Source organism: Desmodus rotundus, chromosome 5 (assembly GCF_022682495.2).
Source record: "Desmodus rotundus isolate HL8 chromosome 5, HLdesRot8A.1, whole genome shotgun sequence".
NCBI lineage: Eukaryota > Metazoa > Chordata > Mammalia > Chiroptera > Phyllostomidae > Desmodus > Desmodus rotundus.
In genome coordinates this window covers 9,740,452-9,755,307 of record NC_071391.1, presented here as the reverse complement: position 1 = coordinate 9,755,307, position 14,856 = coordinate 9,740,452, and the positions used below count along the sequence as shown (strand labels likewise).

General features: G+C 37.8%; 1 protein-coding gene across 3 annotated transcripts; it reads right to left on the bottom strand.

Annotated features, from left to right (window-relative positions):
- Positions 1 to 479: 479 nt before the first annotated feature.
- OR10Q1 (olfactory receptor family 10 subfamily Q member 1) lies at positions 480 to 11,956 on the bottom strand. Of its 3 annotated transcripts, none has more exons than XM_045185660.3 (3): positions 11,429 to 11,956; positions 7,306 to 7,390; positions 480 to 3,043 (listed from the first exon to the last, which is right to left on the bottom strand). In XM_045185660.3, the coding sequence occupies exon 3, from the start codon at positions 2,981 to 2,983 to the stop codon at positions 2,024 to 2,026; it is 960 nt and encodes a 319-aa protein (XP_045041595.2). In that variant the 5' UTR covers positions 2,984 to 3,043; positions 7,306 to 7,390; positions 11,429 to 11,956; the 3' UTR covers positions 480 to 2,023. The 3 variants fall into 3 exon arrangements, with proteins under 3 accessions (XP_045041595.2, XP_045041596.2, XP_053780763.1); XM_045185661.3 differs by having other exon boundaries at positions 480 to 2,899; XM_053924788.2 differs by lacking the exon at positions 11,429 to 11,956 and adding an exon at positions 10,168 to 10,199.
- Between the last annotated feature and the right edge of the window lie 2,900 nt (positions 11,957 to 14,856).

Sequence of the window (14,856 nt, the reverse complement as noted above, 5' to 3'; positions counted from 1 at the left end):
GAGTTCCAAGTTAATATTCTGTTAACCTTGTGGCATTAAATAGAAATGAAAGGAGGCATGGAAATGCATGCAAATTTTCCTTTTGTTGGCATTCCAGACAATGCCTAGCACACTGTGTACATTTAATTGATTCATTATGTTCTGATGTGACTTGGCCTGGATGTGTTAATACACAAACTACCAACCAGAGAGTTTTGTTCTTCTCCAACATTTATTGCAAACAAAGACATTTCTAATACATTGTTAAATTAATAGCTATTCCCAGAATGAGTGATACTTTGTAGTTCATTTTTCTTATTCCCATGTGAAAGCAGCCTTAAAAATTTAAAGCAGCAACATTGGTTTTGAAGAAAAATGAAGTAACAAAAAAAAGTGTTCATCTAGGAAAAATATGAAAGTGGACAAGGGTCCTGCTGTGAGGAAGGGAGGCTTTTGTGCCAAATAAATCTATATGAGCCTCAGATCCTTTTCAGAAATCATTTTTATGCTTGTAAGAGGAACACAGCCTTATTTTTTTTTAATGCAAAAATTGATACAGAAGAAAAGTACTTGCAATTCTACAAATGACAGGTAGCAACTGTTAGCTTTTTGGTGTTTTTGTATTCACCATTATACATGTGCATTTCTACCGAATTGGGCTCCTATTATAAATTCAGGTTGGTACCTTGCTTTTTATCACTTGCTTTTATCACTTAGTTATAATGGTAAGTATTATGTCTTACTATTAAGTATTAAATTTACATATAATTTTAAGTGTGCCGTATAAGTATCCAAAATTAGAAGTCAGATTTTTATAACTTTTTGGCTTATGAGAGAAATAAACTGCCTTATATTTTTAGTTTTGACTAAGCTTAATTTTTTGAGGTTATGATTTTAGAATAAGAATGATTGAATCAAAGAATAGAAACTTTTCCAGGATTTGGTACGCTTAGCTCTGTTACATTCAGAAGGGTTACACCAATTTCTGCAATGACTCGCGGCCTCCACTGGCAGGCACTCTCACTCTTCCTCCTGGAATTGCTGCCAAGCAACATCAGCTTCAGGGACTGGATCCAGACCCCTGCCTGACAGCTGTTCTGGGCGAGGACATCCTTTGTTAAGAACTGTCCCAGGAGTCCTCTTCACCTCATTGTTCCTCAGGTTGTACATGAGAAGGCTGAGCAGCATGCTGTCAGCCATGAGCACCAGAGAAAGAGCCCATCCCATTGATACTTGAGGGTTTATCTGTGGTTGGGCACAGGGACAGGAAGATGCCGCAACCATCTGCAACAGGACCTTGCTGAGGTGGGGGGAATGGTGGCGCCACCTGCGAGCAGCAGCCACTGTGAGTGGACAGGAAGGAGGAAGAGCAAGACTGACTGCCTGAAGCCACAGGCACAGCCAGCTCAAGCAGGCCTGTGGGCACCAACCACATGCCATCTTCCATACTCTCGCAGGGCTGACATGTAGTGTGAGTGCCTTGTTGGTAAATACTAATTCTGACCTCTCCTTGGTGTGTAAGAATGAAAGAAAAGGAAGGTGGCCAGCTGGGATGCATGGAGTGAAGGAAATTAGTGCATCAAATAAGCTATCATTTGCCATACAGTTGTATCTTAATAATAAAATGTATTTCTTTGAGTGAAATATATGTCTTAATGAATAGTCTTTATTTGAGGCAGCTTTCACAAACTCTAATATCACTGCATCCTCAGGGGACAGGCTATTTAAAGGCATCAACTTTTATTCACAGCATGTATGGGGTGAGGGTTCCCGGACAGAGCAAGCCCCATGCATGAGTTGTGAACCTTTCAGTTAGAGCTGCAGACTAGGGCTCCTCCACCGAAAGTCTGGTTCAAATTTTCAAGTCTTATTTAAAGCACTTCAGGAAACTGGGTGTGGAGTGTGGGTGGACATGGTGCAAATACGGCAAAACAGAAATATCAGCTGTAAAGCGTGAGAAAATCAGTGTTCTAATTCTACATTTGTCGTTTGGAGTTCGTTATCATGGGGACACGCAGACACCCACCCCAGGCCCCCTAAGCCTTCAGTTGGTGTGGGAGGCTGATTTACTGATAATGGCATTTCTCAGAGCGCCTTTGACATCCTTGTTCCTAAGGGTGTAAATCAGGGGGTTGAGTAAGGGGGTGACAAAAGTGTAAATGAGGGCAAATTGGCGGTCCTTATCCACGGAGGCGCCAGACTGGGGACGCAGGTAGACCAAGGCACAGAAGCCATACTGCAGCAAGACCACCGTGAGGTGGGAGGAGCAGGTGGAGAAGGCCCGGCGGCGGCCCTCAGCGGAACGGATGCGCAGGATGGCCGAGGCGATGAACACGTAGGAGACAGAAATATGGATGAAGGGGACGATTAGCACGAGGATGCTCACGACATAGAGGATGGTCTGGTGCACGCGGATGTCAGCGCGGGCCAGCCGCAGGACTGGAGGCACATCGCAGAGGAAGTGGTTGATTTCCCGGAGGTGCCCACAGAAGGGCAAGGTGAAGATTAAGGATGTGAGCTGCAGGGACAGGTAGAGCGCCAGAGCCACAGCGCAGGCCACCATCTGGATGCACAGCTTCTGGGTCATGATGAGGGTGTAGTGCAGTGGGTGGCAGATGGCCACGTAGCGATCGTATGCCATGATTGCCAAGAGAAAACAGTCAGCACCACCAAGAGTTAGAAAAAAGAACATTTGGGTCCCGCAGCCAGCTAGAGAAATGGGCTTCCGGGCTCCAAAGACGTTGGAAAGCAGTAAGGGCACCACCACGGTGGTGTAGCTGATCTCCACGAAGGACAAACTGGACAGGAAGAGATACATGGGGGTGCGCAGGGAGCTGTGTGTGCACACCGCCCAGAGGATGGCTGTGTTGCCACCAAGGATCATCAGGTAGAGCAGGAGGAACAGGAGGAAGAGGAGCACCTGGAATTCAGGGACAACGGTGAACACGCGGAATACAAACTCAGTGGGGCCGGACTGGTTGAGGACAGGGCTCCCAGCAAGCATGTCTCCCGCAAAACAGGACAGGAGTGCTGAGTCTTTTTCTTTGCTGAGTTGTGTTACTGCCTGAAGAAAAGCAGCACCTTTAACTTTGATTTTTGATTTAGAATGACCTATTTCATATCCAGTTTCCAATTTCAATGCTTAGAATGAATGTACAGAGAGGGTATGGTATATGTTTCCGTGGAAATCTTATGAATGGAATATATACTCATCTGTAGACATTTTTGTTGACAAAGACATGTAGATATTCCTGGTGAAATGTCTTTTTTTACTCTGGTATTTTATGACGATGATGATGATTATTATTATATCTTTTTAATTTTTTTCAATTACAAGTTACATTCAATATTATTTTATATTAGTTTTAGGTGTACAGCATAGTGGTTAGACAATCAAATAATTCACAAAGTGTTCTTCTGATATTTCCAGTACCCACCTGGCAGTATATATAGTTATTACAATATCATTGACTGTATTTCCTGCGCTGCACTTTCCATCCCCACAACTATTTTGTAACGGCCAATCTGTATTTTTCAATCTCTTCACCTTTTGCACTCTGGTATTTTAAATCAAATTGACAAGGACTAATTTTTTGCTTGTATTTAATGAAACTAAAGAGTTGTGTAGTTGTAGGTATTTTAAAAATTAGATAAATGAATGTGTTGTTCACTTTTTGTTCATTATTATTGAAATATAACTTACATATAGGGAATTTTACAGATCTTAAGTGTATATAGCTTAAGTGTAGCTTGCTTCATTTTTCACACAGTAAAGACACTAGTATCAATAATCACTACCAAGATTAAGAAATAAAACAATTCTAGCACTGTTTACAGTAGTCAAGACTTGGAAACAGCCTAAATGCCCATCAGTAGATGGATGGAAAAAAAGCTGTGATACATTTACACAATGGAATATTATGCAGCAGCAAAAAAGAAGAAACTTGTATATTTTGCAACAGCATAGATGGACCTGGAGAAGATTATGCTAAGTGAATTAAGCCAGTCAGTGAAAGAAAAAGAAAAATACCATATGATCTCACTTATATGGGGAATCTAATGAACACAATAAACTAATGAACAAAATAGTAGCAGAAACTTAGACACATAAAACAGACTGAGAGTTGCCAGAAAGAAGGAAGGGGGGACGGATGAAAGATAGTGAAGGGATTAACCAAAGAACGTTTATGCACAACCCATGGGCACAGACAACAATATAGGGACTGGCTTGGGAGGGGAGATGGTGGGCTCGATAGAGCTGGGGAAAGGGAAAAAAAGCAGAAACAACTGTAACAGCATAAACAATAAAAATAAAATTTAAAAAATAAATAAAAAATAAATACTCCAAAGATGAAAAAACCCCAAAAAAGGTATAGAACAATTCCAATAACCTACAAGCATCTTGTGTGCCTCTGCTCAGTCTTTATATCTCCCAAAGGTAACTGTTCTTCTGAATTTTATCACTGGAAATTTGTTTATGCTTCTTTTTTAAATTATATTTTATTGATTATGCTATTACAGTTGTACCAATTTTCCCCCTTTGCCCCCCTGCATGCCACACACCCCACTTATTTATGTTTCAATTTATATGTGTGTTATGTACTGTACTGTAATTGGCTCCAACACTGTGTTTGCAAAGGTCATCCTTGCTGTTCTGAAAAGATTTTGTTCCTTCCATTGTTTTGTAGTATCCCAGTGCATGGCTATTAGATAATTTATTCATGGGTAGTTCATTTTTCACCCAGTTGTTTTGACTCCATACAAAACTAGGAAAACGCCTTTTATTCTAATCCTCACTGATATATACTTTTTATTTTCTCCCATTTAAATATTTTTTCTAAATTTCTAATAATGAACCTGAAATTTAGAACTGAGACAGGTTTAGCCTAAGTGCCCATCAGTAAATGAGTGGGTCAAAAAACTGTGGTACATTTACAGAATGGAATACTACACAGCTGAAAGAAAGAAGGAGCTCCTACCTTTCTCACCATCACGGCTAGAACTGGAGAGCATTATGCTAAGTGAAGTAAGACAGTTGGTGAAAGACAAATACCATATGCTCTCACCTATAAGAAGAATCTAATGAACAAAATAAGCTAACAAACAAAATAGAACTACAGGCGTGGAACCATGGAACAGACTGCCAGTGACCGGAGGTGGTGGGGGGGATTAATGGAGGACAGAAGGGGAAGGAACTGCTCAAAGAACATGAATGAATGACCCTTGGACCTGCAAAGAGTGTGGGAATTGACTATGGGAGCAGGGTGGGATGGGCGGAGGAGGGCAAAGGGGGGAAAACTGGGACAACTGTAACAGAATAACAAAAAATGATTTTAAAAAAGTGGAGCTGTGTGAGATAAGGAAAGACCATAAGGATAGACACAGACAACAGTGTGGTGGTGGAATGAGGAAAGCAGGGGTGAGGTGGGGATGAGGGCTGGGAGGAGGGGAGGAAAGGGGGAAAAATGGGGATATTTGTAATAGTGTAAACAATACAAATAAAATAAAGGAAAGGCCATTAAGAAACTAAAAATGCAATAGCGGAATTGAAACAGGCATCAAAACAATGGTAATAAAAAAGAACTTCATAAACATCTGGGAAGGAAAAAGTACCAGTAAATTAGGCCCTTTTGCTTTGGACCACAACTTTATTTTCAATACAAAAACTCAAACAATAGGACAATGTCCACAGAAATCTAAGAAAAACAAATTCTTGTGAAAGAACTCTGTACACAGGCTTTAGCGATTTTTGTTTAAAATTTTTCTCAGGCTTACAAGCACTTAAAATATATTATTCTAAATAGAGTTATAGCAATTCCTCAGCAAAATTCTGGTTTATTGGGTGATTAATCAGAATACGTAATTCAAGATTGGGAAAATTGTAGTGTAAAAACTGGATTTGAAAAATCAAATAGTACAATGTGTATTCAACATTGAATGGTTAATGCAGATGTTATTAAACCAGAAAAATTCACAGAAAATTCTTAAAAACATACATAATGGAAAATGCAAAACAGTAAAATCAATGTACTATACATCAAAATTTATTTCTGATGGACTTAGATTCAAGTAGTTTTTAAAAAATGGAAGAAAGCTAGATTTTTTTCAGGTCTCAGAGTATAACCAAATTACAACCAAGTGAGTAGATGCCATACAAATATTGATATTTTGACAGAATAAAAATATAAATGTCTGTGGGTCAAAAATACAATAAGCAAACTGAATAGAAAATGAAATTTTCTAATCAGCAAAAATAAACTCATCATTAGGAAAATGGGCAATTCAAAAAGGAAATATGCAAAGGCAAACAAGTATATGAAAATCAATTTTACTAGTGTTCAAATTAATATAAAATTAAACAAACTTGGATACTATTTTCTGTTTACATGCTGACAGTAATGAAAAAAAAGATAACATCTGGTGTTGTTAAATTTGCAAGGAGAGGTATATTCCCAAATATCACTACCAGAAATATAAAGTGCTTTAAAAATGTGTGGACTGCAATCTGATAATATATAATAAAAGACTTAAAGAAATGCATACATTTTAATTCAGCAATATTGTTTTAGGAATTTATTCTTATAAACTAACCATGAGTATGTGCATGAAATTGTTGACAGGAATGTTTGTTGCAGTTTTCAATATAATGGTGGAAAATTCTATCAACTTAAATATAAATAATAAGAAAATACTTAAGTTAACTGTGGTCTCACCCATGAGATGAAACACTGCAATTATTGAAAATGATGTTAAAGAAAAGTATTTAATAAGATCAGGAAAACTCATGAAAAAGCAAATTATAAGAAAGCACTATATCATGGCTCCATTTAATAATAATTATATCTATTCATAAAATATAAAAGAACTTACCTCAAAATGTGAACAGTGAGTATTACCAGGTTGGCGGGATTGTGGATCTTTTTTGTTTATGGCTTATGTTTTTCTATATTTAAAATTTTACAATGAATAGACACAATTTTACAATCATAATAAATTAAAATATTTTTCTTATCTTTGGTATTGAAACCTAATGCTGAGGAAGAAGGATAGTAGAAGGTCAAGCACATGAAGTTTTGTAGTCGATTAGATTTGGATTTGGAACCTAGTTCCCCTATTTGCTAATTTAATTTTTCCATTAATTATGTTAACTGATGATCTTTAGTCCTGTCAGGAGTGATTGAAGATGTAAATAGGGAGCCTTATAAGGAATTTATAAAGATTAAATGTTTCAAGTGTGTCCTGTGTCTGGGACATAACAGGTGCCCAGTGAACATAGCTGCCTCCCCTCTTTCTCCTCCCAACGGCAGGTTTCCCTTGGAGCGTTACCTTTCAGTTCTGATCTTTCCCAGAGCAGATAGTGAGGCTCCTATAGAGCAGTATCTTCCCAGGCCTTGCAGTTGCTCTGCTGAACCTTGAATGATAAGAAGAGTAAAAGAGAAAAAGAAGAAGAAAAAGTAAAATTAAAGAGATGGTTTCAGTAAAAATAATTCTAATTATCTATCATTAAGATCAAATAAGACAGACTTTGACTCAGGAAAACACTGAAAAGTGATTCTATCTTACTAAGGCGTGAACACCAAATGAGCAGCATTATATCCAAGTGGGAACATGCAAGATTTGGTGCAAAACATCCTTAATCTGTGGAGAAAGCAAGGGAAGCGACAATGAAGCCCGCTGTCTGCCAGGGCAAGTCATGCCAGGGTGGTTTCAAGGAAAAAACTAGCACGTGTATCCAAGGTGAGGCTATAACTTATTTAAAACACCAAACACATCAGAACTGGTTCTTCCAAATTAGGGTTCTCCCTTCCATAGTCATTTTTAAAGGATTTTCACTCGCTCTGAATGGTGGTGTTTCTTTCAAACCATTTCTGGAGCCCTTCTGGGGTTATTTTCAAAGACTGCACATTTTCTTGAATATCATCAACTGTGACAAATGTTCAGAATTGGAGAATATATTTTTTCCTTACACATAAATCATTTAAGGTACAGTGATATCAAATACAGTAAACAGTTTATGTGGTCACATTTTTCACTCTAAATTTTGTTCAAAATAAGAGTTTGTGAGGCTAAGATTGTTGTGCAGTAAAAAGCATGAAAAATGTTTTTTCAGCTTTTAGGAAATATAAGAATGAACGTTGTCGTTGCCATTAGGTTTAGCATTCAAGATGCGAGTCTTGGCGAGTGGCACAGTCTTGGCGAGAATTTCCCTCATGTTCAGGTTTTCAACCCTAATTCTGTCACTCAAATTCAATTTTTTTGGCCACTGACCTTGAAATAACCTTTCCACTGGCACAAACAGAGTATCTGACCATTTCAACAGCTTCATCTGCCTAATGGATGAGAGGTTGATTGCATTTTAAAAAGTTCTTAATAGACACCTTCCCTGTGCCAGCTCTTTATTTCATGTCCAAAAGAGCGCTGAGAAAATAAATCTCTCTGTTCTGAGTCTTTATCATCCTATTGTATGGTGTGAGACATTCAAAGCTTCATTTCTGTATCACCAAACAGTCCATGCAAACACATAAGCTTCACTTATTATTCTCAGTCCTCTCCCCAAAGCTGTCCTCAGGTAAACTCCCAGCCATGTTATCATCACTACTCACAGAACTCACTTGACATTTGGATTCCCATGTTTCTTCCTCAAGGAGCTAATGCTTAAAGCACTCAATTTCTGGCAATGCCAGTTTGATGAACATTTCACTCAGGGCTCCAATTAAGCTCTACAAGGGCAAGAAAGCCTGCTTTGTCCACCAGTATATTCCCACCACAATCGATTTGTTCTCAACAAAATTGAATTACTTTGTAGTTAAATCTTTGTGCTGCAATTTCTTTAGGCCCACTTAGATTGGGAACTTCTCAGCCCAGTGGTTATTTTGTTTATATTTGTCTGCTACATGCAAAAAGGAAGATGTTGGTGAAAAAGATTCAGTTGATAAATGGATGGTGGCAAGCAAAGCAATTAAACTATTGATGTGTTTGTTGAACCAATAAGTTTGATAATATTGGGATTCTCATCTAGGAAGCAGTTAGCCCTTAATAATGATGAAGCACTATTACAATGTGTAATATATGCATCCTGCTGATCCATAAACACAGCGCATGTGAAACCAACACACTTTTGAAAATGTCAGGGAGCCATGGAACCAATAACAAAGCTCAGCCATAGGTCAAATGTGTGCTCATTTATAAAACATGGGAAGTTTCTTCTTGATATCTGGAAACTCTAAGAGAACTCAAGAGGCATCTAGTCTTATCCTCTCATTTCCAGGTACAACTAAAGTCCACCAAGATTAATCCTTGTCCAAAATCCACATTCTATTTGATTAGTTAGCAGAGTGTAGAGTCTACACACACACCTTTAGTATATGTCACTTTTTTTTTTTTTTTACACATCAAGGCTGTGTAGCATGGTTAAGAGAGTGCAAACATATGTTCAGAAAGAACACTTTGCATGATTCTGGCAGTGCTGCTGTGAAACACGCCCAAACTCAGCCTGGAGCTACGCACACAGGTAAGAGAAGCAAAGTCTTTTGTAGAATAACTTATGAACTCTTCAAAACTTCTTCTAATCCAAACTGTTTCCCCTAATGATGACCACTGTGCCATTCCCAAGTTAATTACACATTTAGGAGACATTTGATCTCTCAGCAAGAGTTTGGGATCTGAATCTGCCATTTACAAGTTGTAGAACCATGGATTGTTGCCTACTTTCTATGAATCTTAGAATCTTAGCTATGAAGGGTATACTGTAGTTTCCCTACAGAGTATTGTGAGAATTGGCAGTAGTGTGCATTACGTCTCTGCCTGATTTCTAGTAGATATTTTTCTATTCTTTTTTGCATAAATAAATGATTTGTTAGAAAACAATTTGTCTTACGATGATTTTTTCATTTTATAATGAAAAAAATGCTGTTATTTTTATCATGAAAATGCAATGGTTTATGGACTGATAAAAAGTTTTCCAGTTTCCTGACTGTGAATCTTGTTTCTCCAGCTTGTGATGGCATTGGCATGAGATCAGTGATGTCAGTTCAGACCGTGGGTTCCAGGAACACTGACACATTCATAGACTGCACCAAAATCAATGGGAATTTGATCTTTCTTATCACTGGTATTCATAGGATAGTACTACATTTTTTGCAGCAAATTATTTTACAAAATGTAGACAAAGCTTAAGAGAGGTTTTACCTTTGTCTGTTTGATTCCTTCGGACCCAGGAGAGTTTGATACCACATTAATGCTCTTCTTCGACGAAATCAAATGCCAGAGTTCACCACCCTCCTTACTGCACTCGCTACCCCAGCTCTACTGAACCACTTGCAGTTCCTTTCCACGAACTCTCTTGCTCTGGGGACTCTGCATTATCTATTCTGTCTTCTCTGGAACTCATTTCCTCCCACTCCTTAGCTGCATCTTACTCCTCCTTCAGAGATCATTTCAGGTGTTATCTCCCCCAGAAAGCTTTCCCTGATCCTTATCTTTCTCCAACTCTAGGGATAGGTGCTCCTTTTATGTGGTATGGAAGTTTCCAGAAAACTTCCTTACCACAACCAATAGGTCACTGTGCCTTATCAATAAATAAATCAAGACAAACATTTATTGAGTATCTGTTATGAACTCAAGTTTTGGGCTCAGCTATGTGAAGGGATATAAGATAATTATAAGATTTTAGACTCCTAAGGGAACATGACATATAGGAAAATAATCTAAACATCCTCTGAGAAACTAACTCCTTAGAGGTTGTTCCTTAGAACAGAATTCTTCATGAACCCTCAGAAATGAAAGTTTTCATGGTCAAATTTTAAAACATTCAAACTTTTTTCAACATTCACAATGCATATTAACATAATAAAGTTTTGTGAGGTTCTGTTGTAAAGCAAACAGCTTAATTTTACCTCAAAAATTTTCCAAGTCTATGTTACCATAGAATACTTCCCCCTCACCACAGCACCATTAAATACTTATGATTTTTAATGTTACTTGAAAAAGTGAGAGCCATGCCGTGCTCTTTAAGCTAGGTCTGTAGAGGGAATTCTCAATGAAGAAGCAAAAGATCCAAGTTTCATCCTAGCTTTACACTTATTACATATATGATCCTGGGTAATTCAGCCATTTATCAAAGTCCCCTTTTCTATATCTGTAAAAGTGAATGGTAACACCTACTATGATAACTCATTTGCTTTCTACAATTTAATATTGCTGTATATTAATATTCCCTCCATTGTAAAGCACTGTGAAAATGTGTTTTATTATTATTTTAGAAATAAAACCAAAATCCAATCAATCAAAGAAATTAATCTCTTGAGATATTTCCTTATCATTTTGAAAATATACTTCATTCCATCATCTACCTAAGAAAATTCATCAAAGAGCAGGTTAACATTTTGCTGAGATGTTAAGGGTGCCTGCCAAAGATGTTAGAAGGAACTCTTCCAGAAAGCTTACATACCGTTCTGTCCTCTTCTTACAGGATAAAATGGAATGGGGATCCATAAACTTTGTACAGTGTCCCTTGGAGAAGACAAGTAGATGGTATATGATACCCCCTTAATATCCAGATGAGAATAGAGAAGTGTCCATGTGAAGCTTATATTCAAAAAAGACACCTCTTGAAATTTGCGATGAGGGTAGAGCAGGGTGAGAGGGACATCATTCGGAAGGATGATACTATGGAATAATCTTAAATTAAGTCCTGAATGAGACCTGTCTCCTCCTTTACAACAGAAATTAGATGCTGATACATCCACTCAGAGTCTAGTCTTGCCTGATTTAGTCAGATTATTTCGTGTCTTTTATGAAATCTCTTTAAAATTAATGGTCTCCACAGAAGAGAAATAAATATCCCTAGTGGGATATATGAGAAAAGTTTCCCTAGGTGATCAACTAGTCAGACTAATCAGTATTAATGGGCAACTTTTCTGTGTGGTCACTATAGACAATGATTTTATGTGAATTCCAAGTGGTATTCTCATTCCTTTCCTAATGCACGAGGAACTTGCTAGTGTGTTCCAGACAATCTCCAGTGAGCGCTTTGAAGGAAAACACTCCTTTAACTTGAGCTCGTGAAGCAACACCAGCCTAGGCATCTGGAGACCTGTAGTCTAGTTATGGCTCTGCCACGTGGTAATTGTTGACCTCAGGCGAGTAGTAAAGCTCTTATGTGGGACTCCTCATCTGTGACATGAGGTGTTGGATTATGATTACCTGGACTCCATGGATCCCTCTAGCTCTAGAATTCTATGAACTGTGTTATTTTGTTGAGAAGCAGAAAACTTATGAAGAATTTTACGTAATCATTCCTTCTGATCTTTGGTTTCATGTTTTCTTATACTACTTATGTCTGTCTCTTGATCAAGTTTTCCCTCTACTGATAATTTGCATACATATAAATATGTATATATATATGCAAAAGGAGGTTTACAATTGTTTGTATGGAAAAATATATAACACAAGAATGAACTTGGTGTTTCATGTACTCATAACTGTAAACCTACTTTTACCTACCCCTGTATATTTTATATATATGTAGTTATAATCCCAATTATTAGCTTAACCATGTTTTTAAATTTGTTTCTATCTTTCCAACTCCTTCTAGATCTCACATACTTTAAATCCCATACTTTATCCTCATTACTGCCATTCATTTTTAGCCGCACCCCCGAAACACACATCTTGAATCTGAGAGGGCATTTTGACTTGCTTTGACCAATGAAATAAAGCAGAAGTGAACATCTAGGACTTGCTAGTGTGTGCCGTAAGAACTTTGTAGCGTCCACTCTCGATCTCTGGGTTTGTATGTTATATAAAGAAGCTTGTACAGTACTGTGACATACCATGTGGAGAGAGAGAGGCCCAGTCAGCACCCAAGACATCAATGATGTGAATGAAGCCACCTTGGATATTTTAGCCCCAGCTCAATGCAACTTTATGCGCCTCTAGAAAATACAGAAGAGAAGAACCATCCAGTTGAGCTAGGCCAAAACACATAATCATGAAAAGTAATAAGTAGTTGTTTCAAACCACTAAATTTTGGAGTAGTTTGTTTTTCAGCAACAGTTACCAGATGCATGGGTCACTTTAGGTCACCGGCATGGAAATCCCAGTTTGCCAGTAGTTTTCACAGATTCAGTCTCCACTAATAACTGAGTTTTTCACTGCTTTATGTCTACAAGACTTTCACATAGTTTAAAAATATATTTAAAAATTGTAGTTAGGGTTTTTTTAATCACATATTTCCATGGACTGAATATTTGTGTCCCACACCCAAATTCAAATGTTGAATCTTCATCCCTAATGCGACAGTATTTAGAGGTGGGGTCTTTGGTCATGAGAGTGGATCTCTTGTTAATGGGAGCAGTGTCCCTATATGAAGACAAAAATACTCGAATTCTCCATTTCTCTACCATGTAGGATACAATGAGAAGATGGCTATCTGCAAACCAGGAAGTATGTCCATCGACAGATGAATGGGTAAAGAAAAATGTGCTATACCCATATCATGGAATATTATTCAGCCTTAAAAATGAAAATCTCATTTGTAACAATATGAATGAACCTGGAAAATATGATGCTAAGTAAAATAAGCCAATTGCAGAAGGGCAGATACTGCATGATTCCACTTATGTGAGGTTTCTAAAATAGTCAAACTCATGGAAAGAGAGAGCGAAATTGTTGGTTGTCAGTGGTTGGAGGCAGGAAGAAATGGGAAGTTGCTCTTCAACGGGTATAAAGTTTCAATTATGTAAAATGAGTAAGTTCTAGAGATCTGCCGTATAACCTTGTGCCTACAGTTAACAATCCTGTAGTTTGCACTTAAGGCTTGTTAAGAGGATAAATCGCATGTTAAGCACTCTCACCACAGTTAAAATGAAAAAGAGAAAAAAAGGGAGTCAAAAGGTACAAATTTCCAGCTTTAAAATAAATAAGTCACAAGGATATAATGTAGACCATGTCAACTATAGTTAATAATACTCTATTGCATAAGTAAGGTTGCTAAGAGGGAAAATCTTAAAAGTTCTCATGACAAAAAAATTCAGTAACTGTGTATGGTGACAGATGTTAACTAGACTTATTGTCATGATCATTTTGCAATATATACAAATATAAAATCATTATGTGTACACCTGAAACTGAATAATGTTGTATATTAATTGTACCTCAGTCAAAAAATTTATGGAGGGGAGCAAGAAAAGATACCAGGCACCTATTTTGCTGGCAAGGATCATAGCTCAGGGGTTAAGATTTTTATAGTAAGTGGCTTCCTGATTTTGGCAAAGCAGTGAAATGCTACAGCTAGAAATTATTCCTGAAAGCTTCACTTACTTTTTCAACCATTCCAACAATTTTGGAAATCACAGAGGCATGATAATAAACAATTATGCAAACAAACAAACAAGCCAAATAAAATTATATTAGACATACTAAAATAAGAAAAGACCGTTAGACTCTTAACATTCTAGAAGCAGGAAACAGGCTGAGAAAACTTCTCAACTGCAAACATGTGCTACCCTTCATGAAAGCGGAAGGATGGCGCTGGGGTTAGGACTGTGAGCTTAGCAAGTGGTGCCTTGGGCCACAGAAGGGAAACTCTGGGCCCAGAGAGTAGAGCCACAAGGGGAAGAGAATTATTCTCATGCCTTGAAAACTAATTAAGTTTGCCCTGCTTGATTTCAAAATTTGTTGGGGCCAATAATTCCTTTCTTGCTTCCATTTCTCTCTCTTTTGGAAGGGACTGTCTGTAACTGTTATCCTATGCCTGTCCCACCATTGTACTTTGGGAGCAGATAACTTGTTTTCTAGTTTTGCAGGTCCACAGATGGAGAGGAGTTTTGCCCTAACGTAGTTCACACCTAGAGTCTCTTCTAGATCTTGACTTAG